Here is an 18,030-nt window from a genome sequence, read left to right as displayed (position 1 = left end):
TTCCTGTGTCTGAACCACAAGGGGGCAATGTCATCGGGAGGATGCTAAAGCAAGATTTCAGCCTCATTTATTGCTAATTCAAGTCTTTGTATTGCATAAAATTGCATATTTTTTCCTATTACAATTAAAAGCAAGGAACACAATGGAAATAAGCTATTTATAGCTTATTGATGTAAGTGCAGAATAAAATGATGTTTAGAGATAAAAAAAAAAAAAATGAAGTTTGCAGTTCCAAATAAAGTAGTAGTTCCATATTCAAGAACTTCTGAAAGGCCACAAAGAATCACAAACTAAATAACATTGCAGCAAACGCTGCCACAGATTAGACCGAAATATCTCAGGCCTTAGCAGAAGTCGGGGGTGTTAGGTGTGTCTGAGAGTGATAGTGAGACAAACTTCCTCCTCGTATGATGGTGAAAGAACATTGGCCAACCTTCTCTTTAGAGGAAGAGAAGCGGGGCTGTGAGAGAAGAGAGAGCGGAGTTATCAAAACCCACAGAGTCTTCATGTCCTGTGTCAGTGTTCGGTGAAAGGTGATGATTCTGACCGAGTCTTTTTCAGATGGGGTGGATGGACTAACTGCTGGATGACAACACGTACACGGTCTGTTGTGAGCTGCTGATTCATCAGTAGAGGACTAGATGGAGGAGGCAGAAGAGACTGCACAGTTGAGGCAACCTAAAGTCCAGGGTGAGTTACATCAGACTTTGAGGAGATTCTGTTTTTGTTGTTTGTAGCCAGTCTGGCCTTAGCCTTACTCTGCAGCAGTGTATATCTCACTTTTGTTCTCTTTCTTTGCATGTGTGTGTTCTTGTGTGTTTGTGTTACATGCAATGATCAGAGCACTTCCTGTCTTGTTCATTTTGCCTCTGTACAAAGGTTGCATGGCAAGGAAGTTTTCATGTCCGGGACATTTTGACAAATGTTCAAAATTGCCTCATCTTGGGGTGACTTATGACTCCTTTTCATGTTCAAAAATAAATAAATGTAAAAAAAAAAAAAAAAGAAATTAAGTTAATTTTTGACAACCTGTATTGGGAAATAATTTAGTTTATTTTTTATAATTTATTTCTTTTTTATTTTTATTTTTAGAAATTCTCATTAAGTATATAACTGGATTAAGACCAGGATGTGGAAATAAACCTCAATAAGACCTCAGTGGGAGGAAATCACATGCACTGGTTTCAAATACTTTCTGATAGATGCAGTGCTTCTTGTTTCAACCACTTTAAGTGTCACATGGGTCACATTTAACATAATCAGTTTGAATTAAGTATCAGAATGAGAATTGAAACAGTCTATATATATATATCAACTAATAGCATAATGTGTCAACTGACAGCATAACCGCAGTTCACATCCTTGAGATGACGTTGGCATCCGGTGGGTGATTTTTGCTAAACAAAATGGAGATGAAGAGAAAAATTGTATTCCATACAGCTGAATTAAACTCTTCATCAAAACAAGTCCTTATTGTCCCTGTAGCAGAGCATGTTAACAAACCTAGACAGGATGTGGTTGACCTAAATGGAGCATGTCAGAGAAAAAGAGAGAGAGAGAGATTGACTGTGACACTTTCTTTGTTAGTGCAGCATAAGTGTGGCCCATCGCATGTTCAGAGCCATATTTACAGTATTGCAGATGTGCATTCGAGGGTTCAGAGAATTCATGTTAAGTAGAAACTCAAAGAAGCATGTCTAAACTTTAGATAAGCAATTTACGTGTGCTTTAAATAATGCAATAAAATGATTTGTGCAAGGTGATTTAAATATGCTGTAGGCTGGCTCACATTTGCTGCTTTATCTTTATTGATTGTGTCACACAATGTTTGTGCGAGCTTCAGTAGTGTGACTTCCTGTCCTGATGTCAAGCGCGTATTTCACCGAGTCATTTATTGTTTTAACTTTAGTTTTAAGTTCCAGTTCCTGCAAGTGTTCACACAAAAGTAAATTTACTTTAACCACTATCAACAACCTTTATCACGAAGAAGTGTTCATGTTACATATAATTATAATTTCTTTCATAATATCGAAACAACAACAGCAACAAAGAAACTGATATAGTAAAAAGGCAGTTTTTAGAAAATGGTTAAAGATCACCTAATTTTAAGGAATGGATAGATATTACACAATATATATTTGATGGAAGAGCCTTCTTTCTCTTTAAACACCCAGATAAAAGGAAACTGACTGTAATAAACTCACTGATAGTACATTAAACCTATACAATCAGACTTAATTAAATAGCAATTGGTCTGTAAGGTACAGTAGCTCCTTTAAGAATTTATTAGGAAGTTACTACTTGCACCCCATGTTATATTATGTATAATTAAAACACACACACACACACACACACACACACACACACATGCACAAAATGAAAATGAAATAATTTAGTTTCTAGGATTAAATGGCATACAATTCTATTTTTGTAACCATTTTAACATGTATGTTTTTGTTTAACTGAAAAAAATGTCAGTCTTGGTCATTGTATGTATTTTCCTTGTATCATCATTGGTAATGATCAAACATAATTTATTAAATGAATATAATTGTATTATGATTATATGCACCACTGGCCGGTGTGCACCACGCTTACATCAATGTGCTTACATCAATGATATGAAAAATGTTCTTAAATAGAAAACTTTTCTATATATATATATATATATATATATATATATATATATATATATATATAATCAGATTCTCATTTAGAAAAATCGCATGCAGCATCATGACCATTCTTTTGTTTCAGATGGTGGTACCCAATTCCGGCACTTGGCAGAAACCAAGCGTTACAGTGAGATTTTGCGTGATTTTGATGCTAACTTGGATCTGTCATTAACATGCTCGTACGTAGACCTTTTCACTTTGTCGTGAAATAACAGTCTTAAAAATAAAGGTTCCAAAGTTTTGGGTTGGGCTTTTTTTTCTGTCTTTATTTTTTATTTATTTTTTTTGAGTGATGAACCATTTTGGTTTCCTCAAAGAACCATGTGTCGAAGAGCTCTTTGAAAAAAAAAAACATTTATTTCTTACTGTGAAGAGCATTTTAATAATCAAAAAAATCTTCACTATAAAGAATGTTGAAGGTTCTTCATGGAACCATAGATGACAATAAAGAACCTTTATTTTTAAAAGCATAAAAATAGTTTGAATAAATGAAATACCAGCTCTATTTTGGCTCTGTGAGAACGCTTCATTTTTAATATGTTTGTGTGGGTTGATTTGATTTCTCAGGACTGTGGATGAGCTGTTACAAGAAGCAGACTCGCTGTCTTTAACCTACACTTCAGCAGACACCACACTGAACGCTGATCTGGATGATATTACAGTGAGACATGATTGATGAGTTATTGTTCCCACTCTCTTTCTCATATACTCTGCCGTACTGCTATTTCTTAATACTTTTGGGTTCAACAATCTCTCTCAAGAAAATCTTCAGAAGACTCTGTGTGGTTTGCGGTGAATATTAAAAGCTGTGTTGTTTAGGGTGAAGATGTGGAGTCGCTGAAGATCTGTCATGAGGAGGAGGAAAAAGATGGAGCCGCAACCGGTAATTCTTTTGAAGACCATTCTGTAATGGGTGTTTGTTTGCTGGACACTTGGAAGAGTAATGAGATTTGTGATGTACAGCTTGTTTGCGCCCTCACAAATATTAGAATGAATCGTTGAATGCCGTTGAATGATTCAGCATGGTCTTGTCCATCATTTGGACATGGACAGTAGTGTCTGATCTATCTGAGAGGAGCAAAGCTAGGGTGACTGATCAGGCACGGAAGCATCATGTCACACCACTAAATCTCTCTTCTGCAACCTGCACTGTTTACGTGTTATTAGCCACATGGACTAATTGCCCCTCGCTAACAAGATTAGCACCCGACGGTGGTTAGAGAGCAGATTAAAGCGACAGACAGCTGCTCTCTGTTTTTCCACTGATCCATCTCTCTGAAAACTGTGGAGAGATAGGATAGCATGTAATCATTCAAACTGTGATCTTTATATAAAACTTGAGTAGAAAGTAATATATGGATATGAATTATAAATTATGAAGAACAGAGGAGTAACCAAAGATGGCATAAGATTATTTTGAATAGGTGATGGCTGTGCAGTTTTGGGTATAGATATTAATCACCCCCCACCCCACTAACACTTTTTTTTTTAAATCATATTTTGTAGCCTGAAATGAAGACGCACAGTTTTTGTTTTATCCAGCTGTATTTACTCACTGCATCTTATAGCATCCAAGTGAAAGATGCCGACAAGTAAAAAAAAAAAAAAAAAAAATCACAGTTGGAAAAAGGTTTACCCTTTGGTGTAACAAATGGCACACAAAGCCATTTGACTTTCAGCTGTGATCCTTTGCAGTCATTCTGATTGCTCATCATGAAAAGAGCTTTCCTGGAGCATTTCAGTCCTCGTTAGTATAACTGAAGCACACAACCATCTATGGGTGGTAAGGCACTGTCAAAAGATCTCCGGGGTAAAGTTGAGGACAGGCACAAGTCAGGAGATGGACACAAAAAAAAAATGTCAAATGCTTTATCAATGCCTAGAAGCACAGAGATGTCTATTATTAAAAATGTCTATTGTTAAAAATTTAATTTAATCATATATCATGTTCCATGAAGATATTTTGTAAATGTCCTACCATAAATCTATCAAAACGTAATTTTTGATTAGTAATATGCATTGCTAAGAACTTCATTTGGACATCTTTAAATGTGATTTTCTCAAGTATTTACATGACATCCTCAGATTCCTGATTTTTAAATAGTTGTATCTCGGCCAAATATTGTCCGATCCTAATAAACCATACATCAAAGGAAAGCTTATTTGTATAAATCTCAAGGTCCAGGGTCACATATATTAATTTTAAATCGTTAATTAACAAATGGCTAGGCTGATCAGTGTGTGTGGTTTAATTTTACGAGGAATCATTCATAATTCACCCCAGTATCTCTTTCACATCACCGTAATGAGATTTTTATTTTTATTTTTTTAATACATCAAGGTTATGAGAACTAAATGTTCTTCTATTGCAGTGTCCCAATACTTAAAAAAAAAACATATGTAATTGTTCATACAATATATAACCATTAGAAAAACAAAAAGAGAGATAGAGTGTTAACGAGAGTGTAAAGTGATGATGCGATACTGATTTCTTCACATCAGGAAGTCAACCCCGCCCTAATCTAAAGCCCATCACTCTACAGTCTGCTACTGTGCTGGACTATTTCCCCTCCCCTCTGCAGCACAGTAAACATGCACACACACATACACACGTGTTAACATGACAAGACCTTCCTGGTCTTATGGCAGGATAGAAGTTTGATAGAGACACTCCAGCACAAATTGGAGGGATGATGAAGAAGATTAATGTTTTGATCAGGTCAGATTTTTAGCATGTAATTGACAGGGAGGAGACAGCAGCCAGAGGGAGGGAGGGTGAACTGTCTCGGTCTCAGTGAAATCCTCACCACTCACTGCCGAGTCCTAAAGCATTAATGGACTTCACTGGGCGAGCTCAGGAGTTTCTTATACACAAATTTTGCATGGATATTAAATTACCAATGAGGAATATTGTGGTGGAGAGTCGCAGGGATTCGACTTTTCCTTTGGACTATCATAAATGTAGATTCTGTGCTTGTTTACGACATCTTTAGCAGATAGGACAGTGATAGCTTGCTGCATAGTTTTTAACAATTAAGTTGCTTTTTTGGCAAAAGTCTGTGTTGTGATGGCAGTTTACTGCATCTCAGTGATTTCCAAAGCTTTGCCTTTACGTCCTTTGAAGATACAAGAGATTTATCCTGTGTAGTAACAGCCAACAGGATCAATAAAGCAGGCTGAGGACGAGCCACTGTCAGTCCCGACCGAGCAGGGTTTAGCTTATTAGTGTAAGGCATGCACACGGTCCGTTGATGCCGATGTATTCCCCCTCAGCCCAGGATGCCGACCTGACCCTGTGTCGCTGCGAGGGGGGCGTGGAGCTCGCAATGCAGTACGCCAAAATGTGGTGCCGTTATGCCAAAGACCTGCTGACCTGGATGGACAAAAGAATCAGTCTGGGTGAGTGTTTTAAACTTAGTCTTTGATTATGGGAACTTTTGACAAGTAGTTGCTGTAACATCAAGAAACATACTTCCACTAACTGTGTGAAAAATACAATATACAATATGAACAACAACTTTAATGGGATGAAGTAACCTTTAACACGTCATCTCTCACAGCGCCCTCTAGTGGAAGGGTACTGATAGGTTCCTGCAAGTGTTTAATGCCTAATATGTCAACATAACAAGCCACCAATAACTTGTAGAAGAAATATTGGATATTTTTACTATAATCTAAAGTATTTTATATGGCCAGAGCAATAAGAAACAGTACTTATGCTCCAAATATGAAACCGAGCCAAAGCCAGGCGTCAGTAATAATGAATGAACAGAACAAGGAAAGCATTACATTGCCACTGTAATACATGAGTCAGTGTGGTGTTCATTTCCATTAAGCTGTAATGCTAATGGGTTATGGCCCGATACAGTTATGTCACCTAATATACATTTGTTATGTCAAAGTTATGTCACCTAATATAATATATATTTTGAAACCCCCTGTTCTGTGTCCATCATTGCAGATGCAAACCATTTCTATCGTCCAATCGTATTTACCATTCACCTCTTTCTTCAACCTGATTTAGAGCATTATGTGATAATGAAAATCATATTGTTTTTTTTTTTTTTACAGAGCAAGAGTTTGCAAAGAGTATTATGAGAGCGGCAGATGCGGCCAAATCATGCGTTTCTCAACAGGTAAAAATGTGTGTGGATGACGTGAGTTTCTTCTGCTATTTGTCATTATGGACTTTTAAAACACACGTTTCATACACTAACTTTTTTTATTTTGTATTTGTTTTCTACTAACAATATTAAACAGTGTATATACATGCGTGCAGAAGAAATCTGTAGTTTTTTTAAGGATTTTTAACATTGCATAAAATGGAAGTAGTGGTAGATATAACATTTAAATACTATTTTGTTTAAGGAAAGGCACATTTGACACCATTGTCTCTTTGGTAAAAAAAGAAAAGAAAATAATAATTATTAAAATTTTAATGGCAGTGACACCACAAATAGCAGTCATCCTTAAAAAAATATACACCATTATTTAAATATTATTTCATACACTTATAGAGAAAAACACAAAAGTAGCTAAAATAAATGATGAAGGATGAATGGCTTCAAGAAAAAAGCAGAAAAAGTTCAAAGGACTTTAATGTGACTTTCACGTAACAAAAAGAGAAAAAATATCATTTCGAAACACCCTTGTATCCCTGAATAAGCAGCTTAAAGTAGCTTTTCTGTTGTCCTGTTGCATGAGGAATATATTGTTCGTCGTCAGTCTTAATGGATGTGTTTGGACGCATTTTACACAGGACATGATGCCTCTGCAGAACATCTACACACTGGCGCTGGAACATGATCTGAAAAGCAGCACATCAGCCAAACAAACTGCTGAACTCATTCAACAGCGCTGCTACCAGGTGCTCCATCCATCTGAACAATGCTTACAACAAATGCAAGAAATCTGAAACCGAATAGGTAACTTGTGGGCTATCTATCCCACAGGCTCTCTCGGCCAAGAGGAACGAAATCGACAAGTGGAGACGGGAATTCAAAGAGCAGTGGTCAAAAGAGCAGAAGAGGATGGTCAGTTCATACTGCTGGGATTTGAGGATGTGTGTGTGTTTGCTGGGGTCAGCTTTTCCTGATGATATCATGTGCGTTAGAATGATGCTGTGTCTGCGCTGAAGAGAGCAAGACAGCAATACCTGCAGCGCTGTGAGGAGCTAGAGAAGGCCAAAGCCATGACGGCCAAAGCTGAAGAGGACACGGGGGGTTACAAGACCCTGGACAAGAGAAGGAAGACCAGAGATGACACCCAAGTTAAGGTAATCATGAGTATATGGCTCGTTCTATCAATTCACATCATCACAAAAGTACGAAAACAATAGGCTTTCGCGATATAATTACTGTCTCAGTTTATATATTACATGCATCTGCTAGTTGCCAAGCTTAAAGGGATAGTTTCCCCAAAAGTGAAAATTCTGCCATCATTTACTTGCCCTCATCTTGTACAAACCTGTATGGGATTTTACTTCTGTTAAATACAAAAGACGATATTTTGAAGAACAAAAAAAAATGTGCTGGTCCCCACTGACTTCCACAAAACTATTATAGAAGTTATAAGAAGATATCCACTATGATATTCCTCACTGTGCTTTGCTACTGTGCAGGTTACAGAGTCTGAGCAACTGTACAGGCAGTGTGTGTGTGACGCAAACAACCATCAGAAAGAGCTGGAGAGGGTGAAGCGCAAAATCATAGTCCACATTCGCAAGCTCATCTGTCAGGGAGACACTGTGCTGAAAGAGGTTAGTTCACCTTAATACGAAAAATAATCATCAATATATAAGTCTGCCATATCTAGAAGCCGAAATATTATATATAAATATTATGGATTACACTGTTAAGTAACCACTCAGAATGCTCTAGCAACCACAAAAACAACGTGGCAACTGCACTGTGAAAAACCTTTGTACTGAACATTATTTACATTCATGCATGGATTCTTGATTGAAGTCCCTGTCTTATTCATCTGTCAGGCAACGGTGAACATGTTTTATTACCAGCGGCAGCAGACTGAGCTGGTTCCTCTGAGCTATCAGAACCTAGAGCTGACCTGCAGGCCGTGTGAACCAGGTGAACCCTACCTGCACTACATCCTGGGGAAGCACCTGGACGAACACCCTCTCCGCAACTTCACATTTCAGGAGTTCAGAAACAAGAGGTGAGGACACACAAGACTTAGAACACACAAGACCTGTAACTTAGAGGTTGCAGGACATCAGTTAAAAAAAAATTATTTATGCATGCATACTTGCAAGTAGGGCTGTGCAAAAAAATCGAATGCGATTTTCATGCACATCTTATCAGTAAAAACGCTCCTTTAATTAGAAGTATTATCTCCAGCACGTGTGTTCAGATCAGGGTTGCCAGGTTTTCACAACAAATCCTGCCCTGTTGCTTCTCAAAACTAGTCAAAAACTAATCGCGATCCCAGGAGGTTCCCAGATAAAAAAAAAAATGCTTCCCGGGGTTAAAATATACTTTTTTTCCGGCATGGTTGTCTTGGTAAATTTGCATTTTAGGGGCTAAATATCACGTTATTGGTATTGGGGTTGCTTCAAACCGCGGACGTGAAAAACAATCGCAGACTTGGCAACACTGGTTCAGGTGGAGCCGTAGTCTACCGACAACTGACACAAAATCGTTTTCAAAATCGACAAAGAATCGCCTGCAATTTTAAAATCGATTTTGTGTAGATTGTCAGTGAATTACGGCTCTGTGTAGTAAATGCCAACCAGTGTTGCCAAGTCTGTGGTTGTTTTTCATGTCCGCGGGTCAAAGCGACCCCAATACAAATAGTGTGATATTTAGCCCCTAAAATGCGAACTTTACCAAGGCAACCATGCCATAAAACTTACATTTTAATCCTGGAAAGCAATTTTTTTTTATCGGGGAACCTCCTGGAAACACAATTGGGCTAGTTTTGGACTAGTTTTGAGAAGCAACTGTGCAGGATTTGTTGTGAAAACCTGGCAACCCTGATCTTGAACACACATGCTGGAGATATACTTCTAATTACAGGAGCGTCTTTACTGATGAGATGTGCATGAAAATCGCATTCGATTTTTTGCAAAGCCCTACTTGCAAGTATGTATGAAGGAATGCATAGTTGCATGTATGCATGCAAGTATTGGGAAAAACTTGCCCTCAAAGTTAGTCAAATACCGTATTTTCCGGACTATAAGTCGCACTTTTATTCATATTTTGGCTGGTCCTGCGACTTAAACCACATCATCTGAGTTGGATTTTGGTAGACTATATCCATTAAACAGCTGTTTAACCCTTTAATTTCACAGATCCCCACCAACAGGTCAACGTAAACAAAGCACTCCTCCAAGTTACCAACCAGATGCATATGTGCTACCAGAGGAACTGAAACACAGCAGCAGTTTAGTAGACGGACGTATGTCTCCTCGCATGCAGTTTCTTACGTGTGACTCATCCAGATGTAGTGCACTTGAACATTTTCATGTGATTTGTTGATGTACAGGACGTCCCGGCCACGGCGACAGAGACAGCACCGGAAGTCTTGAATCACTGTCCAGTCCAGGTAGGGAAAATCTCTTATGAAACTTCTGAAGTATCTTATGATTAGTAATATGTCTCCTCTCTGAAGCTCACGGGAACCGTAAGCTGCCCAAGGCCTCCTCCACGGGAACCATGTCTTCAGATGATCCTGATGAGAAAGACTCTCTGCAAGAAGCAGGTGTGAGATGCTTGTCACCACTTTCTGCATTTTTATGGCCGACAGTGCGGTTGTTGACTCTTCTTCGTGTGTGTGCAGAGAGCGAAGAGGGTTTGTCTGATAGCAACGGAATGACATGCAAACCACGAAATGCATCACGCGCCGCACTGACACACAGACTGAAAAAAATGAAGAGCAAGATGGTCAAGTGTAAGCAGTGTGACAATTACATCCTGGTCAACGGGATCGAGTGCGAAGAGGTGAGTGTCAGAAAAGCGTGTGTAGTTACTATACTTACTATATGTAACTTTGCAAGTACATGTCAACTTATTCTAACCCTAACCCTACCATCCTACTAATACTTTATTAGTACTCTGGTGAGAGTAAGTAGATATTTAGGTGCAACGTTAGTTATAGTAAACAGAATCTGTTAAAGGGACCATCAAAATAAAATGAAACTGACAGATGTACCTAAATCCTATTTAACTGGGTAGAAACACTCTTAAGTTTAACTAATTGCATGTAATACAAAATAAAGTTTACAATATACAATAAAAATACTAACTATAAAACATTTTGATTTAGTTATAAATAACTAAACTTGTATCTTTTTAGAAATGAAACTACAGTAAAATATAGATTAGAATATAGATAGATTTAATACAATAGTAACAATATATTTGGAATTCATTGCTATATACTCATCATTATTTATAATTTTTTTAAAGTGTAAGATTACTAAACAATATTTTTTGGGTTATGGGTAGGGTAGGCAAAAATTAGGATGAATAAAATCAATTCTATTTGGAGCTGAATATGAAATCTTGACGTTTCTACAGAATCATAACCTCAAATAATCTCAGATCTAATGGCTGGTCTGTTGTGAATGTTTCATACTTTATCCTTAAACGCTGTTTTTCTGTGAAGAAAATAAATGTGATATCCTGTTGGACTGTGATTGTTATAATACTGCCAGAATTTTTTTTCCCCAATTTATTTCTTTTTTTTCTTTTTTTTTTCAGAATCATGTTTAAGTGATATCTTGTAATGCATCACCTTAATGTATTTTCAACTTTTTTTTTCGTCTTACACCCAAGTTAAAATGTTTTATATAATAATTTAAAATTCTTTGGATTATGATACTGACCTTAAGTTTACCATGTAAATATATTTGATGCTAACAAACAAACAAACAGAAAATAAATGGGATTTTTACTTGGTGAACCCAAATATTGTGCTCTATTCTTAAGATATTTAACCTCAGTTTATTTCTGGTGATGTACTATGGTGAAGTAGCTGGATATGATTACTTATCTCACTGTACACTGGTCAGAACATGGCAGACTGACAGCTGCTCTCTCTTGCCAGTGTGGCCTTGCAGTCCACAGGAAGTGCCTGGAAGTGTGCCAGATGGAGTGTGAACACAGGAGAGGCTTCATCTTTGGGATGGAGCTCTCCCTGCTTCCCAGAGAGATCCAAGACTCCGTGCCCTTCGTTGTCCTGCGCTGCACCGAAGAGATTGAGAGCAGGGCTCTTGGAGTCCAGGTAGAAACTCAGTACATTGATACTATAATGTTGTGAAGAGATGATGGTGCTTGATAAAGTCACAATCAAATGGAAGTAGCAACAGATCTTTTCTTCTGTATTGTTATGTACACAGTTGTATTGTATTGATATGTATAAGATATATATAAAAAAGTAGGATCTTAAATGTAGGACATGACATGAGTCAGTCTGGAGGCTTTGGTTAGCTGGAGTTGACTAAGTCGCCTAGTGCTTTAATATCTGTAACGATTTTAAGAGTTGTGTCGTGTGCAGAGCAGTTGAAGTAACTGCATCATACACCCAAGCACCATACCAGCAAAGTCTGCGTGGGCAAAGACGAATCAAACTTTAAAAAAATGAAATAACCTCAATCTCTTGTCCTTTTCTCTATATCTAGGGAGTTTACAGAATCAGTGGATCCAAACCTCGCGTTCTGAAGTTATGTCAGGCTTTTGAAATCCAGAAAGACCAAGTTGACCTGGGTGACCTCTCACCGCATGACATCACCTCCGTACTCAAGCATTTCTTCAAAGAGGTAAAACACACACACACACACACACATAAAAAAGTACAACTGAAGTAAAGTAAAACAAAAATCTATTCTCCAGTCATTTTCTCATTTCCTAAAACCAAGGCTGTTGCCATTTCTTGAACATTGAGTGGACCAATATTTATTTATTTTTAAGGCACTAAATAAAAATGAAAGGATTTAAAGAGATTTAAGAGAATAAAGAAAAAGAAGATTGGTAAAAAAAAAATAAAATAAATAAAAACTAGTATTGTAAAGTAATCCATTTGAACTTTTTGAACATTTTAAAATACCCACACCTTCACTTTTAATCTAATTCCAATTAACAAATAAGCAAAATAACTTGTCTTGTACAAATGACATGAATCATGTAAATGTTAACCTATATTGTCTGTTATAACAACAAACAGAGTGGTATGTAATGCAGTGCAGCTGGGCAGCATGAAGAATATCACATATAGGGGGGACAATTTGGCTATCCCTTTTTTATGGCCTTTTTTGTATCCCTCAATGTCTATTGTGGATACAACTGCTTACATGCGTAACACATCATCTTCCTCTTTCACAGCTTCCAGAGCCTTTACTCACCTTTGACCTTTACCATGACTTCATCAATGTGGGTAAGGAGATTCAGAGGCTCAGTGAAAAGGAACATGTTGCCGAGACTGCTGGGATTGTGGAGAGTATTTTGGTCAAACTCAGAGAGCTCATCGGACGACTGCCTTTGTGCAACTACAACACAGTTCAGCACATGATAGCCCACCTGAACAGGTACCATACTGTGTCAAATCACATTACAGTGTTTCCTAAAATTAGCTAAATACTTCATGTGCATCTGAAATCAGCTCATTCTTCAGAACGCTAGCGAAGATCGTCACCCAGCAAACTTTATTACGTTATTATCGTTTGCTAAAATGGAAACCATAAATAAAAAATTAAAAAAAGTTTCCCAAAGCAACATTTTTCATTTTTGTTTAGTTTACCTAAAATAACTAAAACTAAAACCAAAATGAAAAATTAATAAACACTATATAGACGTTAAGAAAATGACAAAACACAACAAAATAACTAAAAGTTTAACTAAAATGAAAATGAAAACATAAAATATACAAATAAAAACGAATTCAAAATATGAATAAAAACTATAATAGTATCTCAATGATATTAAAATAACACTAGTTCATCTGCTCGTTATTGTTTTGACAGTATTTCATTTTTTAGATACTATTTAGAATATATTTCAATATGGTATTACTGAGAGCAAATGTAGCAAATTGCCATCTTATTCAGTGTTGTACTATGTTAGGTCAAAAAGAGTATTGAACAAACATGTTCAGATTGGCCTGTATGTACCTATAGATTTGGGTGTAATTGTGTTTGAGTGAGAAAAGAGTTCATGTCATTTATTAGTAGTCACAGAATGCCAAATGTAGTGCCAAAGCAATGGAAAACGAGCCACAGTTTAGCCCACGAAGAATGTTATAGTGCTCACTGTGTGAAGTTTATAAAAAGAGATCTATGTATTGGACAAAGGAATTTAAGTTACCACTCATCTAAATCATGCAGCTCGCTACTACTCTGTCACAATCTTCTCTTCAGGGTTGCAGAACATTTTGAAGACAACAAGATGTCTCCAGGAAACCTGGGCATTGTGTTTGGCCCCACTCTCCTGCGGCCCCTAGTTTCCGGAGACGTGTCGATGATCGCTCTTCTGGAAACCAGCTATCAGGCTCTTCTCGTGGAGTTCATGATCTCACACTATGACCACGTATTTGGTCCCGCAACGAGATCCAGCACGCCTGTGCCTCCGCCTCCCATGGCACCCCTCCCGGACACCCCTCCCAGAGCCTCCTGTTCCTCTCAGGATGCTGGAGCCTCAGCCAAGGAACGTCCACGCTCACTGGAGGTAGGCAATAAGAACTCGACTTCACGCAATCAGCAGCTTCACGCCAAGTCAAATAAACACAGGCTGTGCTTTAAGCTGGCTGTTGTCATGACAAAGCTAAAAGCTCACCTCGGGTGGACGTGCCCATGCGGGCGACAGAGTTCATCTTGATCTGCTTGAGCCTCTCTTGCACCGCTTGGCCCTTAATTGTCCCGCCGTGCCCGTGGAAAGGCCTGGAGGGATTAAACGCTTATTCTGTGAAGATTACTTTTGCTTGCCTGTGTGCTTGTGTTAGAGCCTTACCCCTGTTGCACTCTGCTTTAGCTCCTCACCAAGTTGTTTACTACAGGAAAGTTTGGAGGATGCTAATAGTTATGCTATTAGACTAGTCTCCTCTATCTGGAGCAGTGTAACCATATAAAGAATTCTCATTAGCAAGAACCAAAACAAAAGTTCGGAAGGTCAAAGGTTTCCACACGTTAAGATAGTTTAGTAGGTTCCTCCGAATAGTTTCTCACAAATACCATAGAACTAAACCAGCATATTTAATTTTACCAACACTGATCAGCAGATGTTTAATAGTATGATACATTTTTATACAAGAATAGTATTGCTATTAAAAAACAACCTGAAAAGTCTTGTCTTACTATTAAACATACGGTACAAACAGTAAAACTTTGTAATATTTGAGTTTAAAATAACTTCTCTATTATTTTTTATTCCTGTGATGCAAAGCTAACTTCTCTATTATGTTTTATTCCTGTGATGCAAAGCTGAATTTTCAGCATAACTGCTGTCTTCAGTGTCACATGATCCTTCAGAAATCATTCTAACATGCTATATTATTACAAGCAATGTTGTAAACAGCTGTGCTGCTTAATACTTTTGTGGAAAGCATGATTTATTTACTAACTGAACAACTGCTAACTGAACAATTCATTTGAAAGAGAAATCTTTTGTAACATTATAAGTCACACTTTTTAAATGCATCCTTTCTGGATAAAAGTGACTTAAAAAAAAAAAATCTTACTAACCCCGAAGTCGTTTTTAACGATAATGTAAATTATAAATCTTAATTGAAATTCACTGACGCTTTATTAACAAAATACTACTAAAATATTATAATATAGCGATTTAGAAAATCAAAATGATCCTTCTGCCTTATTGGCTCTGAAGCCAATTTATATTCCAAACTTTTATCATTTTAACAGAATCGCACTATCAAGAGAGATTCAAGTGAGGGTTATATTTCTGACAAGTCATCATCCAATGAAGCAATGGACCAGCTGAGCCCAGAAGCCAATGAGAGAGCAGGTAGGCGGGCTTTAAAAAGACATTGACCTTCAATATCAGCTAGCTGCTTGCGCAAACTATTTGCTCTGTGTTTTTGTGCCTTTGCCAGTCATTTCCTTCCTGTTGTCTTAAGCAAAGCTCTTTCAATCAAACTGTTGACTACTATAAGATGCTCAAATATAGTTTTTGTTCTAAATGTGTGAATGGATCAGAGGCATTTTTTAAAACCACTTGATTATAATCTATATATAATCTTTAATTAGAAAAGAGAAACTGGTAAAGATTTGTACTATATTTGTTCTGTTCTGTATCTCTTCTAGTCCTGGCTATGAGGGTGACAGCATCTCCTCAGGTGTATTTGGAGCAGGCTGCAGAAAGTCAATTACAAACTCAGTCGAGGGCTCACTTCAGCAGGCAGCCAGTGAAGTACCCCAGACAGGGTTCGGCAGGAGCGCAAATGCGCACAGCAAGCTCTCAGTCACAAGATGAGGATAATTCTGGGAGCAGGGAAGAAGTCGTTTCAAGAAGCACAGACAGCAGTCGCAGCTCCTCTCCTGAGCACCAGACTCCGATGAAAACTCACTGCCGACTACATGAGACCCCCATCCCACAGAATAAGACTGCATACACCCCTGAGACTCAGACTGCACCTCATGCAGGGGTAAAAAGAACTGAATCGGATGAGGGGGTTAAAGCAGTAGCTTCTGCATTCAAAGAACATGTGGGAGAATTGGGAAAACTAAATACCAACCAATCCAACAACACCCTGGGGGGGGAGAGCGCCTGATCCGACTGAAGCTAAAGCGCAGTGATTCAGGGAAGGGCGAGCAGCTCCATTTTGTTTGACTGTAATTGAAGCAGAACTGAAATGTTTACTTAATTTCTGGAGTTCCTTAAATTCACTGGAATGCATCCCATGTCGGGCTGTAATATATTTTTTAGCATGAACTGCACATTTTTCCTGCTTTCCTGCACATGACATAAATCGCAGTACAGATGGTAGTTTCCATTCTCGCTGGAAATTTGGCACAGATTTACCTGTGTTTATTTGAGATGCATGCAGCCTTTCTTGTATAGATGTCTGATGCTGAATCATGACTCCTTTGGGAAGAATATGTAATATATGGAAACAAAACAAATAAGTGGCTACTTGTTTTTTTCAGATTCTTCATAACCACACTGTTTTTAGTATATCTACATTCTTAAACAACAGCACGTCTGTTTCCAGCTTTTTTATATTTGATCAATCGCAATAATAATAGGCTAATTCATAAGTTTAGCAGATTTAGTCTATGCCATAATATAGAGCTCTACGCTGTAATAACTTTGGAACGCCACTAAAATGTTAGACTAAATTAAATGATGTTTAACAGATCTTTAGGTTTAAAGTTGGAAATTAGTTAGCCTAATAGTTATTAAAAATGTCAGTTCTTGCATATCGCCTCCAATGACTGATGTAGGCTAACATGAAATGGGAATTATTATTTCAAACACATCAGGGCCTACTTTATAATGTTATGCACTAACTGTCAATCTACCTGCTTATTATTTGTATTTCATATAAGCCTAACTTTAGCCTAGGGGTTCTCAACTCTGGCCCTCAAAGTCCATTGTCCTGCAGAGTTTAGTTCTAACTCTGATCAAATTCACCTGCCTGTAACTTTCTAGCAATCCTACAGAGCTTGTTCATGTGTATTTGATCAGGGTTGGAGCTAACTCTGCAGGAGAGTGCCTAATAATAGGCATGGAGCCACGATTTGGCCACTAGATGGCAGACGCGATGCGCGTGGACATGGATGCGCGTTCCATTTGATTTCATTAGAACCCTTTAGCTCTTAATTGAGCATAATAATTAGCCTACTTCAAAAATTACCTTAATGTCCATTTTTGGGCATAGTTTTGATAGCAGATAGTAGTATCAAGTAAGTATAGCTCTTGATACGGCTAGGCTACAAATGAATACTTCTGTTATTGCCCAATATTTTTGTGTTAAACATTCGAAAACTTTATGTACTCGTTTACATTATTTAAACTATATACAGACTACTAGTACAAATGACACATTTGAGAATGTACGCGCATTATCCTGAATTTCAACCGCGACTTTACCTTCACATCTTGAACATTCATTTGCTTGTAATTTATAGATCAATATTAGAATATAACGTTCAAAAATATGTCTTTCATCTTGAATCTAATGATCTTTACCTGAAGTCTGAGATTATTATACATAGCATATGATATAGCCTATGGAACTTGCCAATCTATTTGTTTATAACATCATATCATATCAGTCAGAAAATAAGTTTCTCGGAAGTAGAAAGGGCTAGATACTCGGTGCCAGATTCAACAGAACAAATCTACGTTGTAAATTGATTTTTTTTTTTTTTTTCATCTTCTTGCAC

At 37.5% G+C, this 18,030-nt stretch overlaps 1 protein-coding gene across 1 annotated transcript; it reads left to right on the top strand.

The window, feature by feature from the left end:
- The first annotated feature begins 413 nt into the window (after window positions 1-413).
- On the top strand, window positions 414-16,764 carry LOC113049475 (GEM-interacting protein-like). The gene is given in 22 exon segments (XM_026211858.1): window positions 414-690; window positions 2,758-2,854; window positions 3,243-3,336; window positions 3,495-3,558; window positions 5,949-6,074; window positions 6,747-6,811; window positions 7,435-7,542; window positions 7,628-7,708; window positions 7,789-7,950; window positions 8,296-8,433; window positions 8,665-8,849; window positions 9,985-10,091; window positions 10,179-10,238; window positions 10,305-10,394; window positions 10,473-10,633; window positions 11,742-11,918; window positions 12,316-12,453; window positions 13,016-13,218; window positions 14,047-14,353; window positions 15,544-15,646; window positions 15,946-16,392; window positions 16,395-16,764. Coding segments are annotated over 22 exon segments (3,039 nt in total). The 5' UTR covers window positions 414-641; the 3' UTR covers window positions 16,472-16,764.
- The last annotated feature ends 1,266 nt before the right edge of the window (window positions 16,765-18,030 follow it).

This window comes from Carassius auratus, chromosome 3 (assembly GCF_003368295.1).
Source record: "Carassius auratus strain Wakin chromosome 3, ASM336829v1, whole genome shotgun sequence".
Taxonomy (NCBI): domain Eukaryota; kingdom Metazoa; phylum Chordata; class Actinopteri; order Cypriniformes; family Cyprinidae; genus Carassius; species Carassius auratus.
This window is presented reverse-complemented; position numbering and strand designations above follow the sequence as displayed.